The sequence below is a fragment of the Passer domesticus genome, chromosome 2, assembly GCF_036417665.1.
Source record: "Passer domesticus isolate bPasDom1 chromosome 2, bPasDom1.hap1, whole genome shotgun sequence".
NCBI classification, from domain to species: Eukaryota; Metazoa; Chordata; class Aves; order Passeriformes; family Passeridae; genus Passer; species Passer domesticus.
The window spans coordinates 101,397,500-101,424,853 of record NC_087475.1 but is presented as its reverse complement, the minus strand read 5'-3'; the positions used below and the strand labels follow the sequence as shown (position 1 = coordinate 101,424,853).

At 43.0% G+C, this 27,354-nt stretch overlaps 1 protein-coding gene and 1 long non-coding RNA gene across 18 annotated transcripts in view; one reads left to right on the top strand and one right to left on the bottom strand.

Annotated features, from left to right (window-relative positions):
• Nucleotides 1–27,354, bottom strand: part of LOC135294584 (uncharacterized) — a 255,789-nt gene that overhangs the window by 55,003 nt on the left and 173,432 nt on the right. Inside the window, exons 4-6 of one of the 17 annotated variants that reach the window (XM_064410061.1) lie at nt 26,590–26,702; nt 24,633–25,071; nt 13,137–23,153 (exon numbers count right to left, since the gene is read on the bottom strand). The exons of 15 other annotated variants lie outside the window; for them this stretch is intronic. In XM_064410061.1, the coding sequence (XP_064266131.1) occupies nt 25,042–25,071; nt 26,590–26,702 (143 nt within the window). In that variant the 3' untranslated portion in view covers nt 13,137–23,153; nt 24,633–25,041. Of the gene's footprint in view, nt 1–13,136; nt 23,154–24,632; nt 25,072–26,589; nt 26,703–27,354 lie in introns of those variants that run through there. One more of the 17 variants, XM_064410063.1, reaches the window with a different exon arrangement.
• LOC135294591 (uncharacterized) lies at nt 8,978–12,907 on the top strand. The gene is made up of 3 exons (XR_010356676.1): nt 8,978–9,230; nt 10,084–10,191; nt 12,291–12,907. It is a non-coding gene; the product is annotated as an uncharacterized LOC135294591 (long non-coding RNA).

The window sequence follows — 27,354 nt, the reverse complement described above, 5'->3', positions numbered from 1 at the left end:
GAAGTGTGTTCTCTCTTTCCCCACCCCCCACCACATACTGAAATGGTTGTATTGGCATCATACACCTTTATACAAATATAATCTTCATTCACAGTGGAGATCACAGAGATTTGACTCCAGGATATTTAAAGCCTCTGCAATTTCTCTGTGCAGATAAACCACATAATTTCCAACACTTGGAGATTCATCCATCAGAGTTCTTGCGATTTGGCTTGTCACAATTTTGGAGGGCTTCCCAAAATCTGCCATCATGAAATATTGTCTCAATATGCAGGATCCTCTCCTACAGTCCCACTTCAGAAAAGCAGGCAGAAGTTACACACAGATGTCCCTGGCCTTCAAAGCCTACAGCCCTTTTTCCTTCTCTTCTGCATAGCTGACCTGTACTTGCTCCAGCTATTCTCTCCCTCTCTTCTTTCACTGAGGAGTTTGCTCTGCTCAGTCATGTTCCTGGGTCATAATCCATGTCTTAATATCTGTCTCTGGGTGTCTCATGCGCAAGTTAAGTGGCAGAAATAAAAGACTCCACTCTTAACAACACTTCTTAGCAAAAAAAAAAAAACAACCCAACACTCTGCCCTTCCATGACCTTCTTACAGACTTGTGTCTTCCCTGTCATGAAAAGCTGGAACACATTGCATCAGGCTTCAAAGATTAGACCACTTGTCGAAGATGCTAAAATATCCTCTCAGCAGAGAAAGAACCTACCCTAATTTGCCGTGCTGTCATTATTTTGGAACAGACAGTGAGTTCAGTCCCAATAGCTCAAAACTGCTCGCACAAGCTCTGATCCTTTAATCCTGGCCCTACAAGTGGCACTTTTCCTGCCTCCATTCCTCCTGAGGAATCCTTTCTACAGCCTCAAGGAGGAACTTGGCTGGGACAAATGCTGAAAGCAGGTGGGCAGTCAATGACTTGAGCTCAGAAGCATCTGCTCCTGCCAGCTCTTAGGAACTATGGGACTGATGCATGAACCACAGCCACCTCACCCCACAGCAGCCAGAGGAGCAACACTTTGTGTTGCTCCTTCACTTTTCATCTGGGACTTACCTTATGAACCTTTTCTACTTAATTGCTACAAGATGACAGCAAGGACAACAAGGATAGTGTGAGTTGAACAATTGCAAAGACAGGAAAACACCTCTGTGCATCACCTCAGATGATTACAGAAAATATCTAAAAATAAAAAAACCCCCACATTTTCTTAATTCCTGGTACGAAACTAACAGTTCTATTGTTTCTCTTTCTTGTGTGCCTGAAACTAATCACTCTTATCAGCTTCTCCTCAAAATGCTCAACCTCCTTATCTGGTTTTGTCAGACCCGGCCCCAAAAAAATCCAAACAAACTCAACATGATGTAAACTGTGTTGTATAGCTCATCCTAATCAAAAATTTCTGGCTAAAGAAAGATAAATCCCCATAAAAGCAGAAGTAAAACTATGATGTGTCCCAATAGAAGTGTGAGCACAGAGGTGCACTGGGACCTCAAGGCTCCAGAATCGGAATATCGCAGGTGCTGTCTGCTATAATGAAAGAACCCTGTTGAAAACAGAGTCATGAGAATATGATACAAGGGTTTACTGAGTGTTGCAACAGCCTCCAGAAATGCCCTGCAAAGATATTTCATAGGGCACTGTATCAGACTCTGAGGACAGCACTGACTGAACCTCCCCTGGGCACTTTGGCTTCAGCCAACAAGCCACACTTGGGGAAAGGACCATCTTTGGGGACATAATAAAGGCACTGATTTCAAAACTAGAAACCTAACAGCTGTAAAACTAATTGCAGGCATAGCACAAACTGCTTTGGAGTCTAATTTTAAATGTAAATGGCAATTGGGCTCTTAGATCATTCAGGTTAGAAAATTTCTCAGTGGACCATCTGGAACAGGAGCAGTAGTCCTGGCTACACACCACAGACTTTTTTGTTCTCCTGTAGAAACTCAGCTGCATAGGAACAGGATGTCTCTTGCTGCTCTATAAGGTGCAGCTGCCCATGACCCTGCATTTCAGTGATGACCTCACACTGGCTCTGTGCTGGTCATTTCTAGGGGACTATTCCCACATTGTAGAAAGGAGAATCTGTCTCACTGAGATGAATGCATGAGAACTTGCAACTGTGAGAGCATGCCACCATGTCCTGCTCCCTTTATCTTCTATGAGAGATGAGCCCTAAAGATGAATACCTGCCAAAGAGCCTCCACCTCACATCACGTACCATAATAAAAAATATTGGTGTTTTATTTGTGTTGCCAAATTAACAGAAATTATAATAAAAAAACTATCTTGGCAGTGTCTAATAATAAGCTTTTTAGAGGCCTGTATTTTTTGCCATAGCTGCAACTCTTCAAAAATGTAATGCTTTGTTTTGACTTGACAAAGGGCTGGGGTGGGTTGGTGGGTGGTCTAGAATCCATATGGGCCACTTTAAGTACCTTAGTCACACCAGAACCTTTGAGTTACCGTAACATCCTCTCTGTTTTTCCTGTTAGCAATGACAGAGCATCAAATAGAAAAAAAAAAATTTCCAGTTTAATTAGTTACAAACCACTTCCACATAGCATTTGTCTTTCTAGAGATATTCAGCTTATGAGGTGTTTGCTGCCTGGTAACTGGTCTCTCTGACTAAATTTTTAGAAATAAATAGCTCAGCATGTTTCTTTTAGTTATTCTCTCATTGACACAAAATAATATTTTAGTTATTTATTCCACTTTTCTCTGCTCCTGCTTGTTTGTTCTTTTTGAATTCCACTTGTCAGTATTTGGAGAGGAGACCTTAAAGTGAACCCTGCTCAGGTGTTGATCCAATGCTGTCACATGGTATCCTGCAGCTGTACACCTCTGAAGATACTTTCTGATGCTCTCCATAAGCAATGACAGAGCAGCTCTTTCAAAACGCCCTTTATAGAGTGTCACTATTGAAAATAGTGTACCTAAATAAAAATTCCTAGTACTTCCTCCCACCATGAATGTCCTAGCAGCATCTGCTTGACAGTTTTCTGTTTCCTAAAGCAATTTGCACACAGTATCCAACAGCCACTGTCAACCAAGTAGCTTCAGATACGCAGTGGGTGAAGTTTCTTCTGGGCAGCCCTGGAATCTCCACATACTTGCAGTCCTGGAGATGGTTTCCTGCCCTGCAGGATGCATCACTTCCTTTTGATTCCTGCAACAAACTTTTGCCAGGCAGGTAGGATTTTAAGACTTCAGAATTACACAAACCACATTTGGGAATGTTTGAGAACAAAATATTATTTACTTGGGTACAGTACAGCCACATTATTCATGCAAATACACTGCCAAGGGAGTCTTGTCATAATATACCATCTATTTAGGAAAACAGAAATAAGGAAAAAAGTCCGCCTTTCTCATACCTGGGGGGACATCATAAGTCCTGGGTTCCAACAGCTTTGGCCCTATACTGTAGGTCTGCTGATTACATTATGCCTTATATCTCTTTATTGAGACTTCTGTATTCCTGCCAAGTATTGTTTCTGTGTCCTTCTCTTCAGGCTTGGATAACTGCACTTCTCCCTCTTTTTTCAGGTCACCCCAGTGCTCTCTGCGCTGCCAGCTCTCAAGTGCACCAAGGTGAATGAGAAAAACACCAGAAATGCCAGAAGATGGGCCCAGATAAACACCAGCATGGAAATAGTGTAGATGGCTGTGGATGGCTGTAACTTTAGTTAAGCACACACCAAAATGACCATTTAAATCTTTACTCATATACCCTTTAGGCCACCAATCAGCTTTGTCTCACTGGTACAGCCTATTTAATACCATTTTGTTTTCTGCTGGTGTTTCTAAGGTTGCAGACAATATGAAATGCAATTGATGCTGTTGTTATTATTGTGTTGCAGCCTGGGAGATGTGGAAAGAAGCCACCAGTGTGACCACTTGGTCCTGATTACAACTTGTGTGGATGCTGTTGTGATGGAGACTGACTGTGGTGCCAGATAGCCTGGGGATTAGCGTCCAATGGGCTTTTAAGATAAATGCTTTTCATTTCAATAATTTTTAATTTCTTTCTTGATAGTGAGTCAGGTCTTCTAGCTGAGCAACCTCTATTGTTGTTGCCCAGTGGATTTGATTTCTAGTTTTGCAGACTGCACAGGAGCCAGGATCTGGGTTCCTGGTAGATGTGGAGTATTTCACACGGTGCCTGACCATCTACAATGACTTCTGCACAAGCAGGGAAACAAGAGAAACCCTGCCTTGACCATATTATGAAATAGGAGGGTGTCACAGGGAAAACACACACACAAAGAGGACATACTATTTTTGCACCCGTGCTATTCTGGACAGTCCCTCCTATTGATAATTACATTTCCATACACTTCATGTTGCAAGGAAGGAGAAAGTAACAGGTTTCATCAGCCTTGTGTTCAGATGCTGATAGGTTTCTATCCAGAGCCAGATGGAAGTGGAAGGGGAACATTTGAGAACCTACATGAAGGATCAGTAATAAAACAGCAGTCAACTTGCCTTTGCATCAAGGCCAGCTGAGGTTTCCTCATTGTGCTAGCAAAACTAAGAAAGGCTCTGCTGGGCCAAGTGTCCTGGCACACCCATGTCCTAGCTCCACACCTCCACTGCCAGCAGCACTTCAGTCTTGTCCCACTTTGGCCTTGCTTGAGGCTGAGCACTGCTGTATCAGCAGGAGAATGGGCTGCTGGCAGGTTGCAGGCAGGTGAGAACGTACCTGCTGGCCGCTCCTGGGGGCTTGGAGGGGACAAACACCATGAAACTTCCTAGATGCTCTCTAGGTTTGCAGACTGGATTTGTTAGGCATGGCAGACAGAGCCAGGACCCAAGCCACACATATGGCTGCTGTTCTGCAATTGTATTTCCATAATGTGTGCTGTGGCCCGTAACAGCCAGTGAGGTGCTTTCAAAGTGAAAGGTCTTCAGTGTTATTAATGAATTATGGTAAAAGCAGCAGTAAATAGAGGTTGCTAATTTAGTCAGGAAGTGTTTTAAAGTCTGATTGGTTTTGATGCTGCAGTCAAAAATTAATTGGGATTGGACATTGTTGCTTGTCTGGAGGGCCAAGTAAAACACCTGGATGTGTGGAGCAATGTCATTGTGCATTACCAGGATTACCAGGGGACTCTGCAGGAGTCAGAGGCAAAGGTGATTGCTGGATCTGGGCAGCACAATTTCTGACATGTTGTTATAGCATACCACAACATTTTAAGTCTTTTTAAAAGTGGGAGGTGTGCTGATGGAAGTGCCAGAACACATGTGCAACCCTAGTGTGATCCATTCAGACAATAGAATAGGTTTATCTATGGACATTGCATAATTCTAAGAATCCTTCAGCTTTGCTTCCATTTGTGAGTTACTTTTGTGAAGATTTTTACTTGTTTTGGCCACTCTATTTCAAAGTAAACAGCTTTTTGGAAAAAAAAAATACGCACAAAGAAAGTAACCTGACAGTTTGTATCACACATTTACCTAAGTTATCTTAACAAGCTGCAGAAAATTTATTACACAAACATACTGGCCACTATCACATTTTCCCTTTCCAGTATATCTGAAAAACACAATCTGTTTAAAAATTACAAATTAGGCAACTAGTAATGATGGCATTCACTTAAAACTATTATTTCAAAATTAATTTTTTTCTGGCTTTTAAACTTCCAATTTTCATGTTTTAAAACTCTTCTCAGCAACCACCAGGGAAAGTTACACTAACTAAATAAAAAGAAAGCTGAACTTTGGTTAAACCCATAACTCTGACAAAGAACCTCTGACAACTGAGAAACTTCCAATTAAACAAGGAACTATGATGCTAATTGCCATGGATCTTGAGGAACCTCACACACAAACACACACACACACACACACACACACACACACACACACAGAGAGAATACTTTGTGTAGGAAGAATCAGCATATGGCTGGCTTAGGTGAAAGACTGAAGCAAAGACTGAAGCTTCATACTAGATCTAAGCCAGCACTAAGCTTCAAACTGGCATAGAAAAAGAGGAAGAGCCTGTAAAGCTATTTCCTGGTGAAAGAAGTCCTTCTGGGCTTAGCATATCTCTGTAAAGCTGCATCATACCCTAAATTTGCCTTTGCTGTCAGCAAGATATACCTGAAATCACACAGCTTTGTAGGGATTATTCAAATCAGAGAAAAGAGTTTAAGGAATTCAAAGCATTGAAAAAATGCCACTCTTTATAAGTGTGTTTGGGAAAACAGTTTGATTTTAGTTTTCTCTGGTATTCAGGGATCCTACAGAAGAGAACTGAGTCTTCCTAACATTTTTTCCTAATCCAGACCAAAAAGTAAGAGGAGTGCATAAAATATTCCTCTAGAAGGCCGACCAGGTGGGCCACAGATACATCTTTCAAGGTGTGCTTCCAGGTACACCTGGCTCAACAATTGCATCTCCACAGGCCACAAAAAATCTGTCTTTTTACCGCCTCTCAATTTTTGGTCTTTTCCTAACTTCATTCCTTCACCCCATTCTCTCAAACCTTCTCATCTCTACTCCTTTTTTCCCATTCATTTTCTTTACAAGATCTTTCTCCGTTGTCCTTCCTCCAGCTTTGTACTCACAGTTCCCCTTGTCCCATCCCACAGGACTTATTCTGCTCAGGGTATAGAAGAATTGACCCAGGTTTAGATTCTGAAGCAGCAACCTTCTGGGTCACACCTTTAAGCTGCTTTGTTTCTGGTTCCCCTTCATACAGGGCTTTACCCTTCTGTTGATTTCTGGTGACATCAAGTCCTCCTCAGTAGCTGATTTAGCTTGGAATCACGTGGCCCAAAAACAGCCAAACAGGTGACTCCTACTGGGGAAACACCTCTTTTTCATGGAGATATATTTTCCCCTCATCTCCCACCTGATTTCTCAGTGCAGTCTGTGTTGAAGAAGTGGCTTCTGTTTTTTCAGAGACCTCCCTGACAATGACAGGAATTTTATATATAATTTCCAAAACATACATTGCTTTGCTGCCATCAATACTGTTGGGCATTTGGCATTTCTCTGGTCCTCCAACTGATGGCCCATAAGCCCTCTGTAGTGAGGGTTATGTAGCTTGATTTAGCTTTTCCCCTCAGGTGTGTGTCAGCAGAACTGAGAGCACATCTCAACATCCTGGATAAGGTAAAAAAAGTAGGTTAAACTCTGTCTTCACTTACAATGTAGCACCTGACAGTGAATGTTTAGCACCTGCTGTTCATCCTTTTGAGGCTAGGGTAGTTATTTGTAGCTCAGAGCAGGGATTTCATGCTCAGTGGACTGTGCCAGCCTTTGCTGAGTCAAAATGCACCAACAGAACAGGACAAGCAGGAAGTTGTCAGAATCAGTGTATTGCCCATGCATGCTCCACTCCACAGGCTCCACTCCTGTTCCTGCTTAGGCATATCATAATTGTACCTAAAGACTCACCCAGAGTTAAGGGCTAAATGTGCTGGATGACACACAAAGGAGGGAAGTCCGTGGCACAAAAAGTCGAACATTGACACAGTTAGGCAAAAGAACAAGAAACCATTATTTTCCCCACATCAAAACCAGGAATTGAAACAGTAGCTGTGACTTGTCAAGGTCACTCAAGAATTGAGCAACAGAGATTGGAAGAGAAATTTTTATTTCTCTGAGTCACAGCTCAGCATCTCAGTCACAAGACCATCCTTCGCCTCTCGCTCTTTTTCCAAGGGAGGAAAATGTCATTCCTATTTGCTTACCTAGCAGCGGTCCTAGCTACAGGCATAGGGTCCTTCTGAGCGAGCAGAGTACCAGCAAGGGTGGAGTCTGAAGCAACAGGGACACATGAGCACTTGCCTCCCTGCTGGAGGCATATGACACAGCTGGTGTGCATTAGAAAAGCTGCCTGATTTCTATAGGACCCTCAGATTTCGTGTCCCATAAAGCTGATGAAGACAAGGAGAATTTGTATCCCGATCCCCCTCAGATTAGGTTTCTGAATATTTCTTTTATGGCATGTGGAGAGAATCTGAAGGAGAGCTCAACAGCACAGATATTTTCCTGGCAAGGGAAGAGCTTTGAAGCTCTAAAGTGGTCCCAGAATAAACTTCATGACTTGGGAATGAACACTATGTGCTGACAACATCATCAGTTCATGGCTTTAAAGGCCAGCTTTTCAGGATAGCTTTTCTTGGTGCCTACTGCAAAGCTATGATCCAGCCAGATTTTCTGGAATTAATGCAAGGGGTTAAATGGGCCACCTCCATGGGATGCTTGTGTAGGCATGCATGCTCATCTCCATGCACACCAAGGGATGGGAGGCACTCACCTGTGAGAAGCAGATGTGAGCTGGATCTTTCTGGTAGGACCAAACACAGAGACATGGTTTAGGCTGATATAGCATATCCTGACAGATTAGGAAAAGCCCTAGAAATACCTAAAATAATCACATAATGAAAAAGCAGTAACTCATATTAAGTGATTTCTTGCAGAAGATGGTCAGGATTCTAAATGGGAAGAAGGTACTGGTCAGATGGATGTTATGGGATGCCTGCTGGCTAAGAAACAGTGTGGAGGATTAAAAAAGGTTATCTAATGAAAGTAGATACAGGGGTAATATTCCAGCTCCGTTGAAATCCAAGACAGAAAAAGACTTCAGGGGAGTCTAGGTTTGGCTGGGGAGATTTGCTATGCTTGCAAGCCTGCAGGAATTGTTTTTGCTCACAGTCACAGCATGGTGCATGTGTGGTCCTCCCATGTACTTGAATGCCTTCTAGGCCAGTTTATGAGGAAAACTGCTGGTTACAAAGTACAAACTTCTAGTTATATCACACACCCTATCTTCAAAACCTTTCAAACCTTGGGGGAGTTCTTGGCTTCAGGCAGGAAAGCTGAGCAAGCAAAAATTTCCCTGTCCCTCCATATGGTCCCATGAATGGTTTATATATTGAAACAAAGTTGTTTTTCTGCATGAAACCTGGTCCATTCAAGACCAAGTTTCATGATCTACATTTCAACTGTAGTGGCAGTTTCACTTCTCATTCCTACCAGGCCCCAGGCAGACACTGTGCAGTAGAAGCAATAGTTTGGGTACTACGGCATGGGGCAGAGTGGCTGGAAAGATGCCTGGTGGAAAAGGACCCAGGCTTGTTGGTTGACAGGGGCTGAACATAAACCAGTGTGTGCCCAGGTGGCCAATAACACCAACAGCATTCTGGCCTGTATCAACAATAGTGTGGCCAGGAGGACTAGGGTAGGAACTGTCCCCCTCAACCGAGAGTACCCTCCTGGTAAGGCTGCAGCTCATATCCTGTGTTCAGTTTTGGGCTCCTCACTACGAGAAAAACATTGAAGTGCTGGAGTGTGTCCAGAGAAGAGTGGGGGACCTGATGGAGGTCTGTGAGGAGCAGCTCAGGGAGCTGGGCCTGTTTAGCCTGGAGAAAAGGAGGCTCAGAGGGGACCTTATCGCTCTCTACAACTGCCTGAAGGGAGACCAAAACTCTTCTCCCAAGTAACCAGCAATATGACAAGAGGAAATGGCCTCAAGTTGCAACAGGGGAGTTTTAGATTGGATATTAGGAAAAATCTCTTCACTAAAAGGGTTGTCAAGTATTGGAACAGGCTTCCCATGGAATTGCTTGAGTCTTCACCCGTGGAGGTATTTAAAATACATGTAGATGTGGTGCTTAGGGTCTTGGTTTAGTGTTGTACTTGGCAGTGTGAGGTTAATGGTTGGGCTTGATGATCACAAAAGTTGTATCCAGCCTAGGCAATTCTATGATTCTAACCAGTGTCAATCTGCAGAGATGTTCCTGGGCTCAGGACATTTTCTGACAGTGAGAGAGCAGAAGCAGCCACATAGAAAGACAGTTTTTTGGTTTTTTTTTAACAAGGAACCCTACACAGTTCCTGTCCTTGTCAAATAAGAGCTCCAAGTTCGTGACCATTTTTCCTTTTTAAAGAGGGAAGAGGAGTAAAGACATTATTACTGTCTTACTCACATCTGCCCCCAGGTATAGGAATAAATCAGTAACTGCAATCAAAGCTACAAGAAAAAGCTGGTGACAGCTGGGTAGTTTTTGTAATTGACATAGCAAAATCTCTGTGGGGTCTCCCCACTGAGATTCTCTTTCACCCTTGCAGGTTCTTCCACCTGGTGAGAAGCAGAGGAGGAGAGCACAACAGAGCATGACTACAGATGAATGTGTACAGATGTTGTATCTGCCTTGAGCTGACACAACCTTTGCTGCAGTTCAGTTCACCACTTTCCCTTCCTTTTTCTTATGCTGTATCCCCATACTGTAAAGTGATGCATTGCTACAACACCACATACTTATTAAAGCCTGTCATGACAGTCCCCGAGCCAGTGAATTCCCACAGATACTTTAATCACAGGCCAAAGAAAGGGTAGCAGGAAACAAGTAACTGGAGATGGTTGATGGAGAAGGGGATGTGACAATTAGGCAGCCTGATGACAGAGGCCAAGCAGGAACACACATGCAGGGGAGAGGGGATCACATGACAGGAACATTGCTTGTGACCACTCGACCACAGGGTTAAACTCTCTTGTTACCATGATGTGATGCCTCAGAAAAGAGGGCATGAGTCCACATCAGTCATTCAGATACCAGGGAAGAAGAACCTCCCTGAACAAAGCAAAAAGTGTTGCAAATGAGCAGCTGGTATATATGAAGTAGTTTGCCCTTTAATCATCTTGCCAATAAAAAAAAGATAACTCTCCAAATGGTAAGACTGAGGTGTGGTGGTAGAGATAGTGAGGTATGAACCCTCAAGTTCACCTTAGTGTGTGAGTTCTTTAGCTGGAAGAGAGGATGGAGAGAAAATGGATAGAGTGGGACAGATCTTTGGTCCCAGCTTTGTCAGAGTCTGTGGTGTAAAGCAGGCAGAAAACTGACCAAAAGAATTGCACTGAGGCAGAGTGTAGCAGTGTTCCTCAGCAATTCAGTCTTTATTAAAAAAAAAAAAACCAAAAAAACAAAAAAAACAGACACAGCTCACTGCTTTTCCTTTATAATCAACTAAAAAATAGACTAAAAATTTGTATGTGCTTTTATTTTCCCTCCTGTTTATATAAATTAAATAACATTTTCTTTCTCCTTCTACTTTTTCTCATTTCTTGCAAGGAGGAATGTATGTATCATTTGGTGTGTATTTTCACAGTATTTTGTAGAAAACCTTTAATGCCTTACCAAGCACCCGTCATCTTTGACAGCAAGTTCATAAGCACTGACATGAAACATCCAGCTTTATGTCTCTTGCTTCTCTTGTTATTTAGAAGCACAAGAGGGGAGAGCACACCTTAATCTCTGGCCACTATATCAGTGTCCAAGGGAGATATATCTGTGGCACAGTAGCACAAACGCTAAACTCCTTTTAATAACATTACTTTGGGATCAATTTCAATCTTTTTGCAGGGTGATGTTAGCTGGATAAAATGTTAACCCATGTCACCTTGCCCTCACACTTTTCTGAGACAAATATTTACTTGATTCATCTGTAGATCTGGCTGATTAATAATATATCAAAATATATAACAGCACTGACTACATTTATGTGTAATTAAGTAATTTTCCTTGTACACAATTGCTGCAAGTGCACTAAAATTACATCCATATAAATGGGATAGTAACACAATGATTGTGGAAGGCAAGAATCTGTGCCTAGCTCTACAGTCAGATATCATTTTCACTATATCACAGTTGGTTTTGAGACTCCCTACTTGGAAAAACATATATATTATGAGAAAGGTCTCCATTCTCATCACAACTGAAACACATAAAAGTTCTGATAGTTCAGAGAAAAAAAACACAGCTCACCAAAAGGGCTGCAGCAGCATTGACAAACACCTTCCACATTGCACATAAATTTTAATTCTGAGGACTGCCTTCTTCTCTGACAACTCTTTTTTTCTCCTCTGTACATTGCACTGATGGGAGTTGAATGTGGCTCATTGGCTTGTGTAACAGCATCAGAGATTTGTGTCCCAACCTCTGTGGTGCCACTGTTTGCCAGATGGTCTGCAGTAGATCACAGATTACACTCACCAGCTGTGCCTGGCATGGGAGGGGTGGCAAGGGGTAGACAGCAAATGAAATGCTGCAGAAAAAACACAGAGCAAAAGCTGCTGGCTGAAGGAACCAGGAGGTAGGAATTAATTGCGAGAGTTTTGCTGTGATGAGCAAGATCTTCCAAGTGTGTCATATCAGCTTCTATCCACCGTATAACCCAAAAATTTTGCCCAGGGCACTCCCAAGGCCCTCTTTCCATTTCTACATGTGTATTGTCTCAGCTGGAGTTGTAGTAACTAATTTTTTCTGTGTTCATCCTAGCACCACTGCATTGTTTCTGTGGTGATGTACAACTGTGACAGCCATGAGAGTGATGGATGGAGCAACAGGAAAATAATGGGAAATCAGAGGACAGAGGCTTGCAGCAGGGCACCTCAGCCATGTGCTTCAGCTGGCAAGGAGAAGAAGGGAGTGAAGAGGACATGAATGATCTTGAATGAAACAGGCTGAAATGGAAGGGGAAAATGAAACACAGAAGAAGGGTTGCAGAGACATTGACTTTATGGTGAGGCACGGAGTAGTGACTTGGTATTTGTTTTACCCCAGACTGCCCAAACAGCTCTAGCCAAGTCATCCTACTGGTGTGAACATCAGTTTATCTTCTGTAAAAAGTTTCTGAGAAAGGAACAGTCACAAAATATCATGGGCCATGGTGAATATAAAACAGATTGCAACTACCTTCTAAGTGATAAAAACCAGGCTGAACAACAACAGAGAAAAAAAAAAGTTTTTATCTGAACATTCTCAACAAAGTCACACTTCATGGAGGAAAGCGAACAGAAACAGACAGTGAGAAATTTGAATCCATTTCTGCTTGTCTCCATGATGGATCTATACCCAATATATGCAGTTGCTATACTTTCAGGAAGCTCTTGTATTCATTTGTTGGCATCAGCATTGCAGGGCTTATCCCCAGTTGGCAAACGTGGTGTTATCGCATGTCCCTCAGCATCAGGGAAGGACAACAGCTTTCTGCTGAAATTGTGTTTTCCTTTCCCTGCTGTCATTCTCCTCCCACCAGGTGTTTTCTGTGAATCATTGCTTTGCACCCTAAGTTCTACTGATGTGGCTGAAAGCACAGACTTTAATTTAGGTAAAGTGGAAAAGACCTCTTTGATATGGATGGTAACAAACTGATTTGTGATTAGGCAAATATAGCCCTGGAAGCCTCTCAGTCACTGAGTGCTATGACAGGATGCCAAAGAACAAAATGTCTTTCATTTGAGTGAAATATTTTTAAAGCATCTGGCCTCCTTCCTTGCCTCTCCTATTAGACACTGTTTCTAAACCTGATTGCTCTGATGGCTAGAAGCTTTCTTTTAATTTCTAGAGTAAATTCCTTTATGGTCAGTTTAGACTCAGTTGTTCTTGGGAGGTCCTTCAGCTGTAGTATCTGATTTTTACACTCCAATAGATTTATAGAGAGGAAATCTAGCCACTCTCATCCTTCACTTTCCTGGCTGCAAAAGGCAGTTTCCCTTAGTCTCTCTACATAGGTTATGAGCCTCCCTTGCCCTGGTCACATGTGCTCACTCTTCACCAGCCCCCACTGAAACTCATTTTTCTAGGAAGTGGGCAACAAGAATTGTACTCCATTTTTCAGATGAGATCTCTCCTGAGTCCTGCATATCATTAATCACTCTTCCTTCTCTTTCTGGATACTTTGTAGGGTATTATTTGTCTTTACACACTTGCAACTTTTTGGGGCTTGCAGTCACTGTGCAATGACAGTGTGGTATATTATTTAGAGCAAGTTTTGTCATTCTCTGGCATTTCCAGCTGTTGAGCCACAACAGTGTTGTGCTACAGATGCTGATACATTTCTGCATATTAAAGCTAAGGTACTAGGAAAGCCGGCAACTGAATTCCACTCTTCCAAACTGATGCCTTCCCTTTCTGTACAACCTGACTGTTTCCCCATCAGCCAGGTCTTTATCTAACTTCTAACGTTTTCATAACTTCTATTTTAGATATTAATTTCACTTATGGCACTATGTCAAATTCCTTATTGTAGTCTGGACAGGTAAGATCTCTATAATTTCCCCAATCCAAAATAGTTGTTTTATCAAAGAGAAATATCGAGCTATTCTGGCATGCTCTGCCTTTGACAAACTAATATTGCATTGTTCCTCACTGTTCATTTGCCTCTGTGGTTTTTTTAAATTATTCCCTCCTACAGATTGGCTCTAAACCTGTAAGTACTGTGGGGGTCAGAAGAATGGGTCTGCATTTCCCTAGATTACACTCTTTTCATTTTCTTAGAGATAACAGAAGCACTGCATCTGTTATTCTGCAGTCAGACAGTGCCACCACCAACTTGACAGATTAATTAAAAATCCGCCCTGTAAGATTTGCCATTTCATATGCCAGTTATCTCAATATTCTGAGATATTCTGGTCCCTGTGACTGGAGCTGATCAAGATGCTTATGTTCCTGTTTCATCTCAAATACAGTAATTTCCTTTTTTGTACACACAGTGTTTGCTCCATATTCTCCTTTGTCAGAATTACTGAAAATTGGAGTTTTACTAATTTAATTTTTGTTGTCCTTGGGACACACCTAGGATCCCCTCATTTTTTCCCCCAAGCATGCACAGGTCCTTTCCACATCATGTCACAAGGGAATAATTTGTTTTTTCTCTTACTTGCCTTTGCAAGATGCATCTTGGGCTGGCCTTTAATCATTCTTGATCAACTTTTACTGTTTTAACCCTCCTGCTCCACAGCACACAGCAACCCTTGCAGTGACCTGTTATTTTCTTCTGGTGCAATCTCTGCTTTCTGAGTTACATCTTTTTAAAGGGCCACTGACAGAATAGGTTTGGAGCCATTGGAAAAGAGATGTCACAGGGACTTGCCTTTAGAACATCAGCCATGTTATAAACTATTAAGAATTAAATGTATTCAACAAGTGTGTGAAGATACGTCCTAAATCCTTCATTGAGATTTAAATGAAGGCATTTCTGCCAACCACGAAGTCGCTCTGGGTCAGGAAGAAAGAAGCATTTTTCTTTCCTTGCCTGTTCCGCACGTTCACTTATTTTGTAGATTGTGTCTTTTGTATTTTTAGAAGTGAATGTTGCTAAGGCAACCAAACTAGCTGAACATTTTGTTTCCCTAAGAACAATACATGTTTAAATATTCAGGCAATTTTCCATTGTTCGGCAGAAAGGGTGAGATCAGTCAGATTATCCAGACCAGATGAGGGGAGTTTAGGTTGGCTTTCTCTTGCATGTAAAAGCCTTCAGTGTGCTGACAGCCATCCAACAGCACTGTCCAAGGGGGAGCAATACTCAGCAGACACACAGATTGCCCTCATAAATGGGGAAATGTTTTGGTTTATTTCCTTCTATTACACTTCTATTACAATAAATTAAAGCATGTGTATATTTCCAGGTAGACAAGTTACACTCAGCCCTGTGTTGATGCTGACACAGAGTCTGCTCCTGCTCTGAAAGCACAGCATCAGATAACTGTAGTATCCTACAGATCAGAAAGGACAAAGAAAAGATCTGTCTACTTTATCACATCCTCCCCTCTTGCCAAATCCATGACTTTTGTGCATATTTTAAGCATCTGAAAAAGATTTACACTGCAATATTCCAGCTGCTTGCTGATATGCCCAAAACTGGTGCTGGAATCCTGCACATGACTCCCACCTGTACACAGCTCACCAGCCTGCCTTTCTGGCTGACTTTGTACCAGAGCAGGCTCCAAAGGGGCTGGCACAGGCCACCCACTGGCTGATCTGTGATGGCAGGAGTTCCCACGTTTTAAGTGGTGTTGAGGAAAGTGCAGTGCTCATGCCCTGCCAGAGAACCATGTACTGAGACTGAGATACCTTGAAGTCAGCTTCTGACATTAATATTTTGTAGGGTGATCACTAAGTGTGCTTAGTTTCACTTTTCCCTCTGGCATTGTGAGATGGATAAAACTATAAAAACCTGAAGAAAATATGATTCTGGCTTAAAAATGTTTTTCAAAGACATGCCAAATATTATTTTAATGCTGAAAACACCAGGAAGGGAGGGGTAAATAGGAGAAATAAAAGAGATTGAAAGTGTGAAAAGCAGTCAGCATGAGACACTGCAAAAGGCATAGAGGTACAAAACCCATGGCACAGTCAAGAAAGGGGATGATCCAGAAGCAGGGAGCAGTCTGATACTAGGGGATGGAAGGTGCAGAGGAGAGTCACAGTGGGAAGTTAAGTGAGGAATACAGGACTGAAGCTGTCAGTGACAGCAGAGATGCTGCACCGTAGAGCAGGCACTCCTCCACTGAGTGATACACAGCACACGCCTGACTGACGAGTGTTACTACGAGATGGAGCTACTGATCCTTTCCAATATCTAGCTCTGGAAATGTGCTACTCCCTCTCCCTTCTAAATATCTTTTCAGGAGACAGGAGCAATAAAGAATTAACACTGGATTTCAAGTCAGCCACCTGAAAAGAGAACTTAAGAAACCACTTGTTTTTCATAATTTGGTAGTTTCTATGTGTATATTTGTGCTCTTCTCTTTCTCTTTTAAAAGTGAAGCACATCACCTAGAGCATTTCTATATTTTGGCCTAACAACTAACCAGTGCAAAGAGGGTTATGCTGTTCAAAGAACAATGGGAAAGTTGTCTGGGTTATCTAGGTCAGATCCAAGCATACCAAACAGTAAGAGAAGTGTCCTAGGACTGCCAAAAATACTGGGTTGAAATGACAGTGTTAGTTTTCAGGAAACTAGCTGGTTCCTAGGATGATGGACTGCTAGGGAAAGTCTGAATAACTAGAAAAGACAATGAATCCTGGGTTAGCCTGGAATCCATGGGTGCCATCAAAGACCCATACAAGTCATAGAACTCCTAGCCCTAAGACAAGCTAGTCTGTTTGGCTGTTTTCCAGCCTCACCACTTTTCCTGGAAGACAAGAATAACAAGACAAGAAAAGACAAGAAGACAAGATTAGATGTGGCCCTGGATAGATACATAAGCTTCACCAAGGAAAATTTAGTTTGGATGTTAGGAAAAAGTTTTTTTACTGAAAGAGAGAAAAACTGCTGGAATGGTCTGCCTGGGGATATGGTGGAGTCACCATCCCAAGATGTGTTTAAAAAAAGGACTGGATGTGGTGGTCAGTGCCATGGTTTAGTTGAGGTGTTAGGGCTGGGTTGGACTTAATGATCTTGAAGGTCTCTTCCAACCTAGTGATTCTGTGATTCTGTGATATCACATCATGTGCAAATAAACTACTGCCAAAAGCATTGTTTGGGATTATTTCCTTGGTGTTTCTCCTTTGCAGCCCTCACTCTCTCTGCAGACAGTACTGCCTACCTGACTATCTGCTCAAGGTCAGAACTTGGCCAAGCTGGAGGAACAGGAGGAAGATGAAAGTCCAAAACAGGACTCATGGGTGAGCAAGCTCTTTAGTCAGAGACAAGAGTCTAGCAGAACCTTAGAACTCGGCAAATAAAAAGATGGAATTTTTTCAGAATGGCAGAGAAAAGATCTAGGAAGGGGGCAGATTGGTGCACCCCAGACTCACAGTTAGAGAGGTTGGTGAGAGTCATGATCCTTCACACTGCAATACCTCTGACAGAAAAAAAAGGTGATTGTTTCAGCTTTTGCCCATGGTCTACTGAAACTTTGGTGCAATCAGGTCATGGAGCACCCGAGCTTAATGTGCTCCCAGGGCAGCCAATTGTAGGGACTGATGGAGAACGAAAAGAAGTGGGAATTACTGCTCAGAGTGCACTGGGGAAGGATAAAGGATACTGAAGGGACAAGGAGCAGAGGGGAAATAGAAGGTGTGCTTGCTCTCAGTGCAGCCTATTCTTGGAGCAGCAGCAAACAACAAATCCTTTGTTTCATCCCTACTGATTTGTGAAATGTCAGTGTCTTTGCCAGTGCCAAGTGCTACCTATAGATAATTCTGTCACCCAACTACATAATGTGTCAAAAAAGGGAAGACCAAACTGAACAGGACCAAAACCCAGAAGGGATCATTTTAATTTAAGAAAGAGTGCCTACTATGTAAATAATCACTACTTGCTCACTGCGGGAGAAAGAAAGGGGAAGGTCCCACAGCAGTACTGTTGGACCAGAGCCAACACAGTGGTGCACCCACAGTGCCAGTTGTGCCACATGTCTGCAGTGAGTCTCCCTGGGGCAAGAGCAAGAAGCCCAGGGATGTTGCTGTTCAGTTTACTGTACACTTCCCAGAATATGGCCTAAGCCAGGATTAGTTTTAAGACCTGGCACTAGCAGTGATATTACTCATATCACTTTGAGAAAATCACTTGCCCTCCATCTGTCTCAGTTTCTTCACCTGTGAAACAGAACCTGAGAGTGGCTTTGCAATGTATGACTGCTTTTCTGGCTCTGTCTTCCCCACATGCTCAACAGCTGCGGCATGGCAGTCTGCAGGTGGATCTGCTTTCTGTAGCCCCAAGGGAGGTAGCTCTTGCTGTAAGAGACCATGGCTATATGAATATATGAGCAGAACAGTCAGTGCTACTGTTATTATTACAGACAGCAGTAGTGGCTTATACAACTTCTCAGAAAATATGATTATGGCCTAGAGAAGGCAGCTGTGGCTGATATGGAAGCCATGCACACCTACCACTTTCAAATCCTATTTGTATTTATAAATGTGAATTCACTGCAAGGTGATTTACTCCTACTTTTCAGTTAGCCAGGTTAAATACCCTCTCTGAATATCCCATAAAAATATCTGAATAGTTCTTTTGTGACCACTCCCCAGTGGAGCCACCCCCTGACAAGGCTCTGTGGCCTCTGCACTCATTGTGAGTGTTCCATTTAACCTGGGAGAACAATCTGTGTCACACACAGCAGAAAGGATACTTTGCATAAAGGAGCAACCAGAAACTGCATTGAGGAAAGCTACTGTTCTGCACGGAACAGTGAACCTCTAAAATTATTTTTATTATCAGTTTTCTGAGAACAGCTATATATTCAGTTGATATAAGAAACAGAGCTGTGGGCTTAAGGGGTTATATGAATGAGATTACTTTCTCTTTTTTTACACACCTGGTCTCCCAGCTACTGTTCTTATTGAGCATTTAGGGAAAAACAGGGAGGGGACCAGGAGAAAAGGGGATGAAATGCCAGATGCTCATGTTGGTCTTGTGAAGTAGCTAATCAGATTTTCTTTCTACACAGAAACTTGAATTTTGCCATGCATAAGAAATTTAAAGTTGTAACCCTGTTGCTGTCATCAACAGAGCAAGATATCTGCAAATCACATTTTAAAAAAATGTTGCATACTCAAACATGAATGATAAGGTTTTCAAGAGTGAGGGAAAGGGAGGTTTGGATTTTTACTCCAAATTTCACTTGTTCCTCACAACTCGGACATACTCCTGACTTCAGTGCCATGAGTAAGAGGCGTTACATAACTATGCAAAATGCCAGAGATGTGGGGGCACGAATCCTGTCGGGGCTCAGGTATTAGACTATGACTCTGAAAATATTGCCATGATTTCCATAGCAAATCCACTGAGTCACGGAAGTGTTAGGGATTATTCACACTGTGGGAGGAGCCAAGGAAATGCAAATCTGGAAGGAGAACTTTTGCATGAGCCAGCTTCTGCTTAAGGCAAGAAGAGAACACTTTCTGATCTATCTTTAAATAGCCTAGGTGTCCTTTCAACTAATTGCACACCACGAACAAAAGTTTTTACAGACCCTGCCCCCTCTATCCTAGGTATCTGGGTGCAAGGTTGCCTTTAGTATATTCAACCAGCTTGGCTCTCCTACAGCTTTTTTGTACTACACAAATGCAGAGAATTGGCAGCATATTTGTCATTTACATTGGCCAAGAAGACTGGAACTTTTTGACAGCAGGCCCAGGGCTGAGGACACTGAGAAATGAGAGAGGAGGATCTGCATGAGTGAGGGGATCTCCATACAGGCTTGAACAAGCAGCTGCTTGCTTTGATTTCAGAGCGATAATAATCTTCCAAATGGCATCATAGGGCTCAGCTGCTCCAACACCGTTTTTGGAATCAAATTACTGGAAAGGTCAAAATTGTTAACATGTGCCTTAGGAAGAGGGAAAATACCAGACAAAACCTGTAAACTTCCACTGCTGATATGTCTGCTGGACTAGCAGATGCTAGTATTTTCTTCCTTTCACTGTAGGCAGAAGGGTGTCCTCTCACCAAGAGAACAGAGAAGGAGGTCATTCTGCTTGGAGTTCTTTCAAAAATGTGCAAGGAGGCGGAGACTTTTGTGACTTTTTCATAATTTAAAAGGCATGAAACAGAGGGAGTGAATGAATAAATTATGTTCCTCTTACCTGACACACCCCTAACCTGTGCACTCTCTGTAGGGCCTCTTTGGCACTGTTTGGCATGGTTTCTCTAGTGTTAAAAATGTATATATTTATTATTGATCCTACATCCAGCAGGAGAAAATGACTGTGGAGTTGGTGCTATAGCCAAAGAACAAGACCTAAGAAGAGAATTTTATTCATGCCTCCTTTACATGTGTTGGTACATAAATATAATAATTATTACACTACAGTTTTTCAACAAGAAGCATTAAAAACTAAGAGAAAAAAACCCCAAGCAGACAAAGGTCTCCACAATGTCTGAGCTACAGCTTTGTCTTTCTTGTTTACCAGACCCCTGTGTGAGGCCATCTGATACACCTGATCCCTCAACATTCCATTAATCATCAAGGTAGCTGGCAAATCCGGGCAATGTATTTTCCTTTTGAAAGAATTCAAAGAAAAGTTAAAAACATCTGTTGAGGAACAGTGTAGGATTCCTAATGGAGGCTTATTTTGGATGCATCGTGCAAATGTTGCCTCTTTGAGCTGGACCTCACTGATTAAAAGCCAACCTTATATTCTCCAGAATATAGCTAAGACAACACTGAAGACAAGGAAGAGACTGTGCTCAGCCTATGTTCTCTGCCCTAAATTTTGAAGTTTATAAAAACAGTGTACACACAGACCTCTGTCCCACTGATGCATTCAACTATCTCTTCCCATGCAAGTTAGCTGCCTCTCCATTCCATACCCCAGTGGTGTTTTCATATTGTCCTGGATACCCCGGATGGATAATAGGATTCACCTTGATATGACAGTGCCAGAATCTCTAAAGTAATTTGGCCCATGAAAATTCATCTTTCTAATCCATGAGAATGTCATGCGTATAGCTGCAGCCTTTCTGGTATGAATTCTCCAGAGTGGATTCAATTTCACACAAGTCCTAGCAAGACAGACCATCCTAGGCTAGGAATTCATACCATTCACAGCCTTTAATCTTCAGAGAGACAAGAAACCACTGCTCTCCCTATAGCACCCACCTTTAAATCTAACATAATTTTTCCTTCCTAGAGCAGGGAGGTTTGATCTGGGAATTTGGAGGTCAAATGCTTTAAACTGTCTTATTCTATATCTCCCTTTCATGTTTGAACATGTTTATGTACAGCACTGCTTGTTCACATACAGTCTTCACCTTCACCTGCATCATTAAATTAATGCTTTTCCACAGCGTTTTTCCTCATCCATTTCTCCTTGACCCACAAAATCCTGTCACCTGAGTTTAATGAACCATTGAACTTGGCTTAGGTTCAGGTTGTTAGACACTGTGTTCAAAACTGTTAGTCTTCCAGTGCTTTCCCATAACTTCCCTTGAGCTGTGTATTCTTGGCCAGCTACCTGCTCATGAACTCTACATCATAACTGACTCCTCACCAAAACAGTACATACTAGGCTTAAATCCACCTCAGAGCAGCTTGACAGACAGGAGATATTTGTAGTATTTCCATGGAGACAAGCAGACCAGGTTCCAGTTACCCAGAAGGGAATGGCTCTCTGGAGTGCTGCAGGGCTGAGAACCAGGGAGGTGCTCACAGAAGCCCTCCAGCCTCACCTGAGCGAGCACCAAAGGACATGCTCCAGTACAGCTGGGCACACAAATTTGTGTGGCCTAGCTGAATCAGGCCCAAGGTCATGAACAGCAGAAAGGTATCTCTCATGCTTTTTACTCTTCTGAGATTTCACCTTTACTGTATGTTTTCCATGTTCCTTGTTTCAGTTGCAACATGATTATTATTATTACAGACCACTGTATCACAGTCTTTTTTCTTTTTTTTTTATTACTGCTTTGCATTGCTGCATTGGTTAAAATACTGCTACTGCAATCAAGAATTTTGGTTAACAGCTGAATAAATGCTTGAAGACACAAATAATTATCCTAATTTACTCTATTAATCCCACACACAAAATTTAAAGACTTGCAAGCACCCCCACTGGAGAAAACACTTCAGAAGCAAAATGTTAGGGAAGATGCTGCTCTGTGCTCAGGAAGGTGCCTCCTCCTGTACTTGCCTCAGGACAGTGCCTCCTTGACTCCATTTTCTCCAATGGAGACCCTTCACTCATTAGATCTGCACAGCTGTTTGGACCAGAATGAAATAGCTGCAGTCATGACCTTGCTCTCACCTTTCCCCATGACCACCAATTTCTTTGACAGTTAGTACTTTTGGGGGCAGTGGAAGGATTGTGTCCACCTGATGAGAAGGCCAGGACTTGTCTTTGTGCAGGAATATAGCAGATGTAGTGAAAAACACAAATCCTCTGCTCTTCTTTTCTCTCTGGGGACTTTGGCATCCAGCTTGTCCATGCAGAATTCCCTCAAGGAATGGAAAGGACTCAGAAATGAAAGAACTGGCTTCAGGCCAACACTTGGTCCTTCAGGCAAACTTCTGCGAAGTCTTATATGTGAGATTAATTGCAGACTTCTGCGTCTGAGGGAATTAGAGTTAATAGCTTAATGTTCTCAATGAAAAGGAAAAAAAAAAAAAAAAAAAAAGAAGCCGTGCAGGCATTTTGAACCTCCTCACTGCTGGGCTGTGCATTTCCTTCTTAAGGCAGTTTCAGGAGAGATGGTTGTTAAGGAGAGGTAGTATGACCCCATTTTGTATGCATATTTCAGTGCTGAATTGAAGGTCTCACGGTCTCATGATGCCAGGGCAACAGCAGCAGTATCTGGCCAGTCCTTTTGCAGTGATCATCAGATGACCTTGAGATTTATCCAACCAGGGCAGTACAGTTTCTATAATTACATTTTCCAGGATCGTGTTTTCAGCTGTACCAGAGGCAATCCTAGAGAAGAATTAATTCAGTCAGGCATACCCTCCATTCCTTTTTATTCTTACCCCTTTCCTCTCCCTCAGCACTGGCCCTTCCTTACTCTGGGTTATAAAGAAAGCCTCCAAGATTTCTCTTTTAGCACTGACCTTCTAAGCTATCTAATGATGAAGATAGGAAGAGGCTGTAACCAGACAGTGGAAAAAAAACCCTTTTGCTAGCAGGGAAATGTGTGAGTAATATACACACTGTTGGATGGTGGCCAAATCACTCTAGTAACGGCTGTTAGTTCCCCTTATGAAGAAAATGATCAAATGAGAAAGAGGAGCTGCAGTTGGGTATGAGAAATGCTGAGTCGCAACGGGAGAGTGCCGCATCCGATGGAAATTTACCCAGGAGCCAGCGACCTTCACACACTGGGGACAAGGACCGATGTGTGTGAGAGAGGGAAATCCTGCCCTCGCTCACACACTGCTGCACTGCCTCCAGGCAGAGCACAGCCTGGAAAAGCAGACCAAGAGATCAGCTCCAAGACAGGGTGGGCTGCCAGGACAGGCTCCATGGCATGAAACAGGGTACTGCTCTCCATAGTGCGCAAGAATGTCTGTCCCCACAGCACTGTCTAGTCCTCAGGGATTACTTGCCCCGGGTAATTAATTGCTGCTCATCTATGGCTCCTCACACACTGCTTTGGTCACATGGATTTGAAATGAGACAGGTGGGTCCAGCTGACCCATACCTGGGGCTGCCACAACAGGAGACAGCAGGCAGCAGAGGTGACTTCACCACTCCCTGCTTTTAGGGCTGTGCCTTGGGTTGAGGCAGAGCTTCCCCAGTGCAGACACTGTAGCCATTTTCACGTTATTTCAGGCCCATATTGGAAGCAGAATTCAGGAATGGCTTCACCCTTGTCAGAGGATCTCAGGTTTGGGATACTACCAGAACATCTCATCCTCTCTCCCGCATACTGGGGCATAATCAATAGCTTTCCTGCAAGTTTTCAGCCTCTCCCTGAAAGACAATGAGAAGTGGGGGAGGATGTGCAGTAATGCCAGAGGACGAAGGATACAAGACAGTAAGAGTTGTAGTTGAAAAGAGAGGACTACTTGCATCGAGCTCAATGATGGAAAAAAGAGGAGAGTAGTTGGTGCTGTAATGATGGGGATATTGGCTAGATGGTGCTAGTACGTGCTCCTGTGCTTTTATCATGAACTAGTACAACATTATTTCTGCTTTTCCTTTAGACAGAGATTTCATTTCCATTGCAAGAGCTGGAGAAACTACTGTCTGTTGATGGTATTGCTAATAGAGAACTGGAAGTCCTCAATGGATCTCTTGTTCATGTCAAAGATGAAAGGCTTTTGGAGTACGAGAAAGACAATTCTCTCTTTGCAGCACTGGGGAATGATAAGCAGCTGTCTCAACCCAGTATTCCCGTGTTGGCTAAACATGACACAAAATATGATATCTGCCTGACGTCATCCCTTAACTCACCCCTTCTTGTGCTGTGCTGCAGAAACTCATTCTTAATCCTCTGGACTATAGTGGATTAAGCACTCCTGGCTGTGCTGATAGAGTCGACTCCAGCCACCAAGGCAACAGCAGGCTACTCAGAGCATATCCATGTGGTGAGGTGAAGATCCTGGCTCCAACACACCCAGTCCTGCAAGCCACACACTTTTAATTTGCACGTTGTGCTTTTGATTTGGCACTGCGTCCTGCTTATGGCAGAGCATCCGTACAGCTCTTCAGAAGATCCAGGACCAGGTAGGAGAGATCTGTGCCTGCTGTGCCGAAAACCATTGGGCTTCTGGGACACCTGCTGGTGGACTGGTGCTTGACACAAAACATCCTGAGAAGTTCAGGCCCACACAAAGACTATTTCCAACCTCCAGAGCTTGGATTAAACATCTCCTATTCTCTTAGTGAATATCTGTGATGAACAACAAAGACTGAGGGTAAATCAGATCTTAAATATAGGTTCAGACCTAAAACAAACTTCCTATATATTATGGCTTACACCGAGCCCAGCCACCACTAGAGGGAACAGAAGCTTGCAATGAATGACAAAATTACTAGATTGCTCTCTAAAATGAATGCAGTCAATGAGAAAGTACTAGCAGACGTTCTCCTTTAGAACTGGAAAGGAAATACAGACATCTCCTGATCTGGTAAGAGAAGGAAGTGGCAACTGGAAATTGAACAAGTATTTTGAGCAATTTTTATATCTTTGCCTGTCCTCCAAGCCCTATCTCCAACTCCTGCAGGCAGAGGATTAAAAGTGAACACCTTATATCCAAGCCTCCTAGAAGCTGTTGATAGGAAATTAGGCAAAGCTAAAGAATAGGACAGCATATATTTGGTGGAAAAGAAGATATTGCCTCATCAAAAAGAGCTTACAAACATCCCAAACCCTCTCTTTGCAATGGCATATGTTGCACACAGAAGCAGAACCAGCTGGCTTAGCTGTCCTGGGCTTGCTCCTAGGTGCTCTGTGAACATCTAGTTCTGCTCTGGGCTGCACTGTCCAGCCAGCCTTTTTCCACAACAATGGAAAACATCAGTACCAATATGATCAGGTAGAAAGCTAAAGTAAAATGTTTTCCAAGATGTTAGAAATAGTCTTAACTTCAGCAGCCAGTTATCCAGGACTGAGAGAAATGGGAACTAGCAATTGGGACTAAACAGTACATATCCCTGCAAGTCCTTGCCTGTCCTCAGGCTTAGTAAGGAAAGGGTTTCACCAATCCCTGCTGCTGACTGCTCCTTCAGAGCTGTTCATGCTGCCATAAGTATCCTTTGGTATATGCTGGGACAAGAGCAGCGTGCTTTGCTGGGTGGCCTGATTCCAGGCACTTCACAGCAGTTCTCCCACTGGCTGATGGTGCAGAGCAGCCAGAAGCCAAAATGGATACAGGGCAGAGCAGTCCTTACGTAATAATTCTTCCTAAAGTTTAAGGTCAGGTGAATAGTAGTGTGGGAAGGAATTGCACTCTTACTGCCTCTTGTGTCAATCATTTCAGTTTATGTTTAAGACTTGCCTTTCCTAGCTCTTGGATTTATACACCTTCATCCTCTGTTTTACTATGCCATGTGCACTCACTTCCAAAGACTTGCTCCTGATTCACACTGCTACAATCAAGATGAGAAGGACTCCACATTATTGTTCCCAGGAACAAATCCTTCACAGATCTCTTGATCTGTGAAGCAGCTACAGGGAAATTTGAAACAGTAGTAGAATTACTGCCTTTTGTCCACATGACTCATCTTGATCCTGTTAACTGCGACTAATGCGTTTCCTAAGAAATGCACTTTTTGGTCCTGCCTCCTTATGCACAAGTTTTCCTCTAATTCCTGTTGATGCTACCCTGCCTGGCACAGAGTGAGCCATTTCCTCTCATTCCCACAAGCAAATCCCACGCAGCCATGTGCAGCAGGTACCAAAAGCCACCTGGTCACACTGCAGAGAAAAACTCAGTCCAGAGGTCCTCAGCTGAGCAGCAGCCATAGCACAGTTCCAAAGGTAGGTGAGGTATGTCATTCTTTTCTGGCCTCTCTTTTCCCCTGGAGGAAGAGGAAATACTTAGTTTTAGTATGGCCACAGTCACCATGGCTGCCTGGCACAGAAATCAGTGGAAGGGCATGAAATATAGTCCCTGTCATGGCACTTCTCAGGTGGGAAGTTACCTTTACGCTTTCCTCCCACCCTCCATTGTTTGCCAAGCATGGCTGCAAAATTTTTACCCAGCTGCAAGGACTTCACTCACAGACTAGCTTAGATGTGCACACACACAAGTGTTACTGATGCACTCATGGCCTGTCTTCCTCTGCCCTCATCTTCAAATGTCAGCCTCATAGAGGTTCTGGGGCTGACTCACTCCAAGCACAAACTCTGGCCTGCCCATGACCTGCATGTCTGAGCAATTCTCCTCGGCCAGCTTTATTTCAGACCTTGGCTGTGGGCAGGAATTATGTGTCTGGGAGTAAAGCTGAACTCCTTTGTGATTGACAAGGAGGCCTCTGGGTATCCTTTAACTTAATGCTCCTGCTGAAATGGGCTGGTGCCATAAAACACAGCAGTAGAAACAACTCTGACTGAGGTCAGGGAAATGCCAGCCTGCAGTTTCAGATCTTCTGTAGTGGCAGAATGACCATATGCCTCTGTCTGGATCCCAGTTTAGGCTTGGAATATGAACCATGAAAAACTATCAGGGTA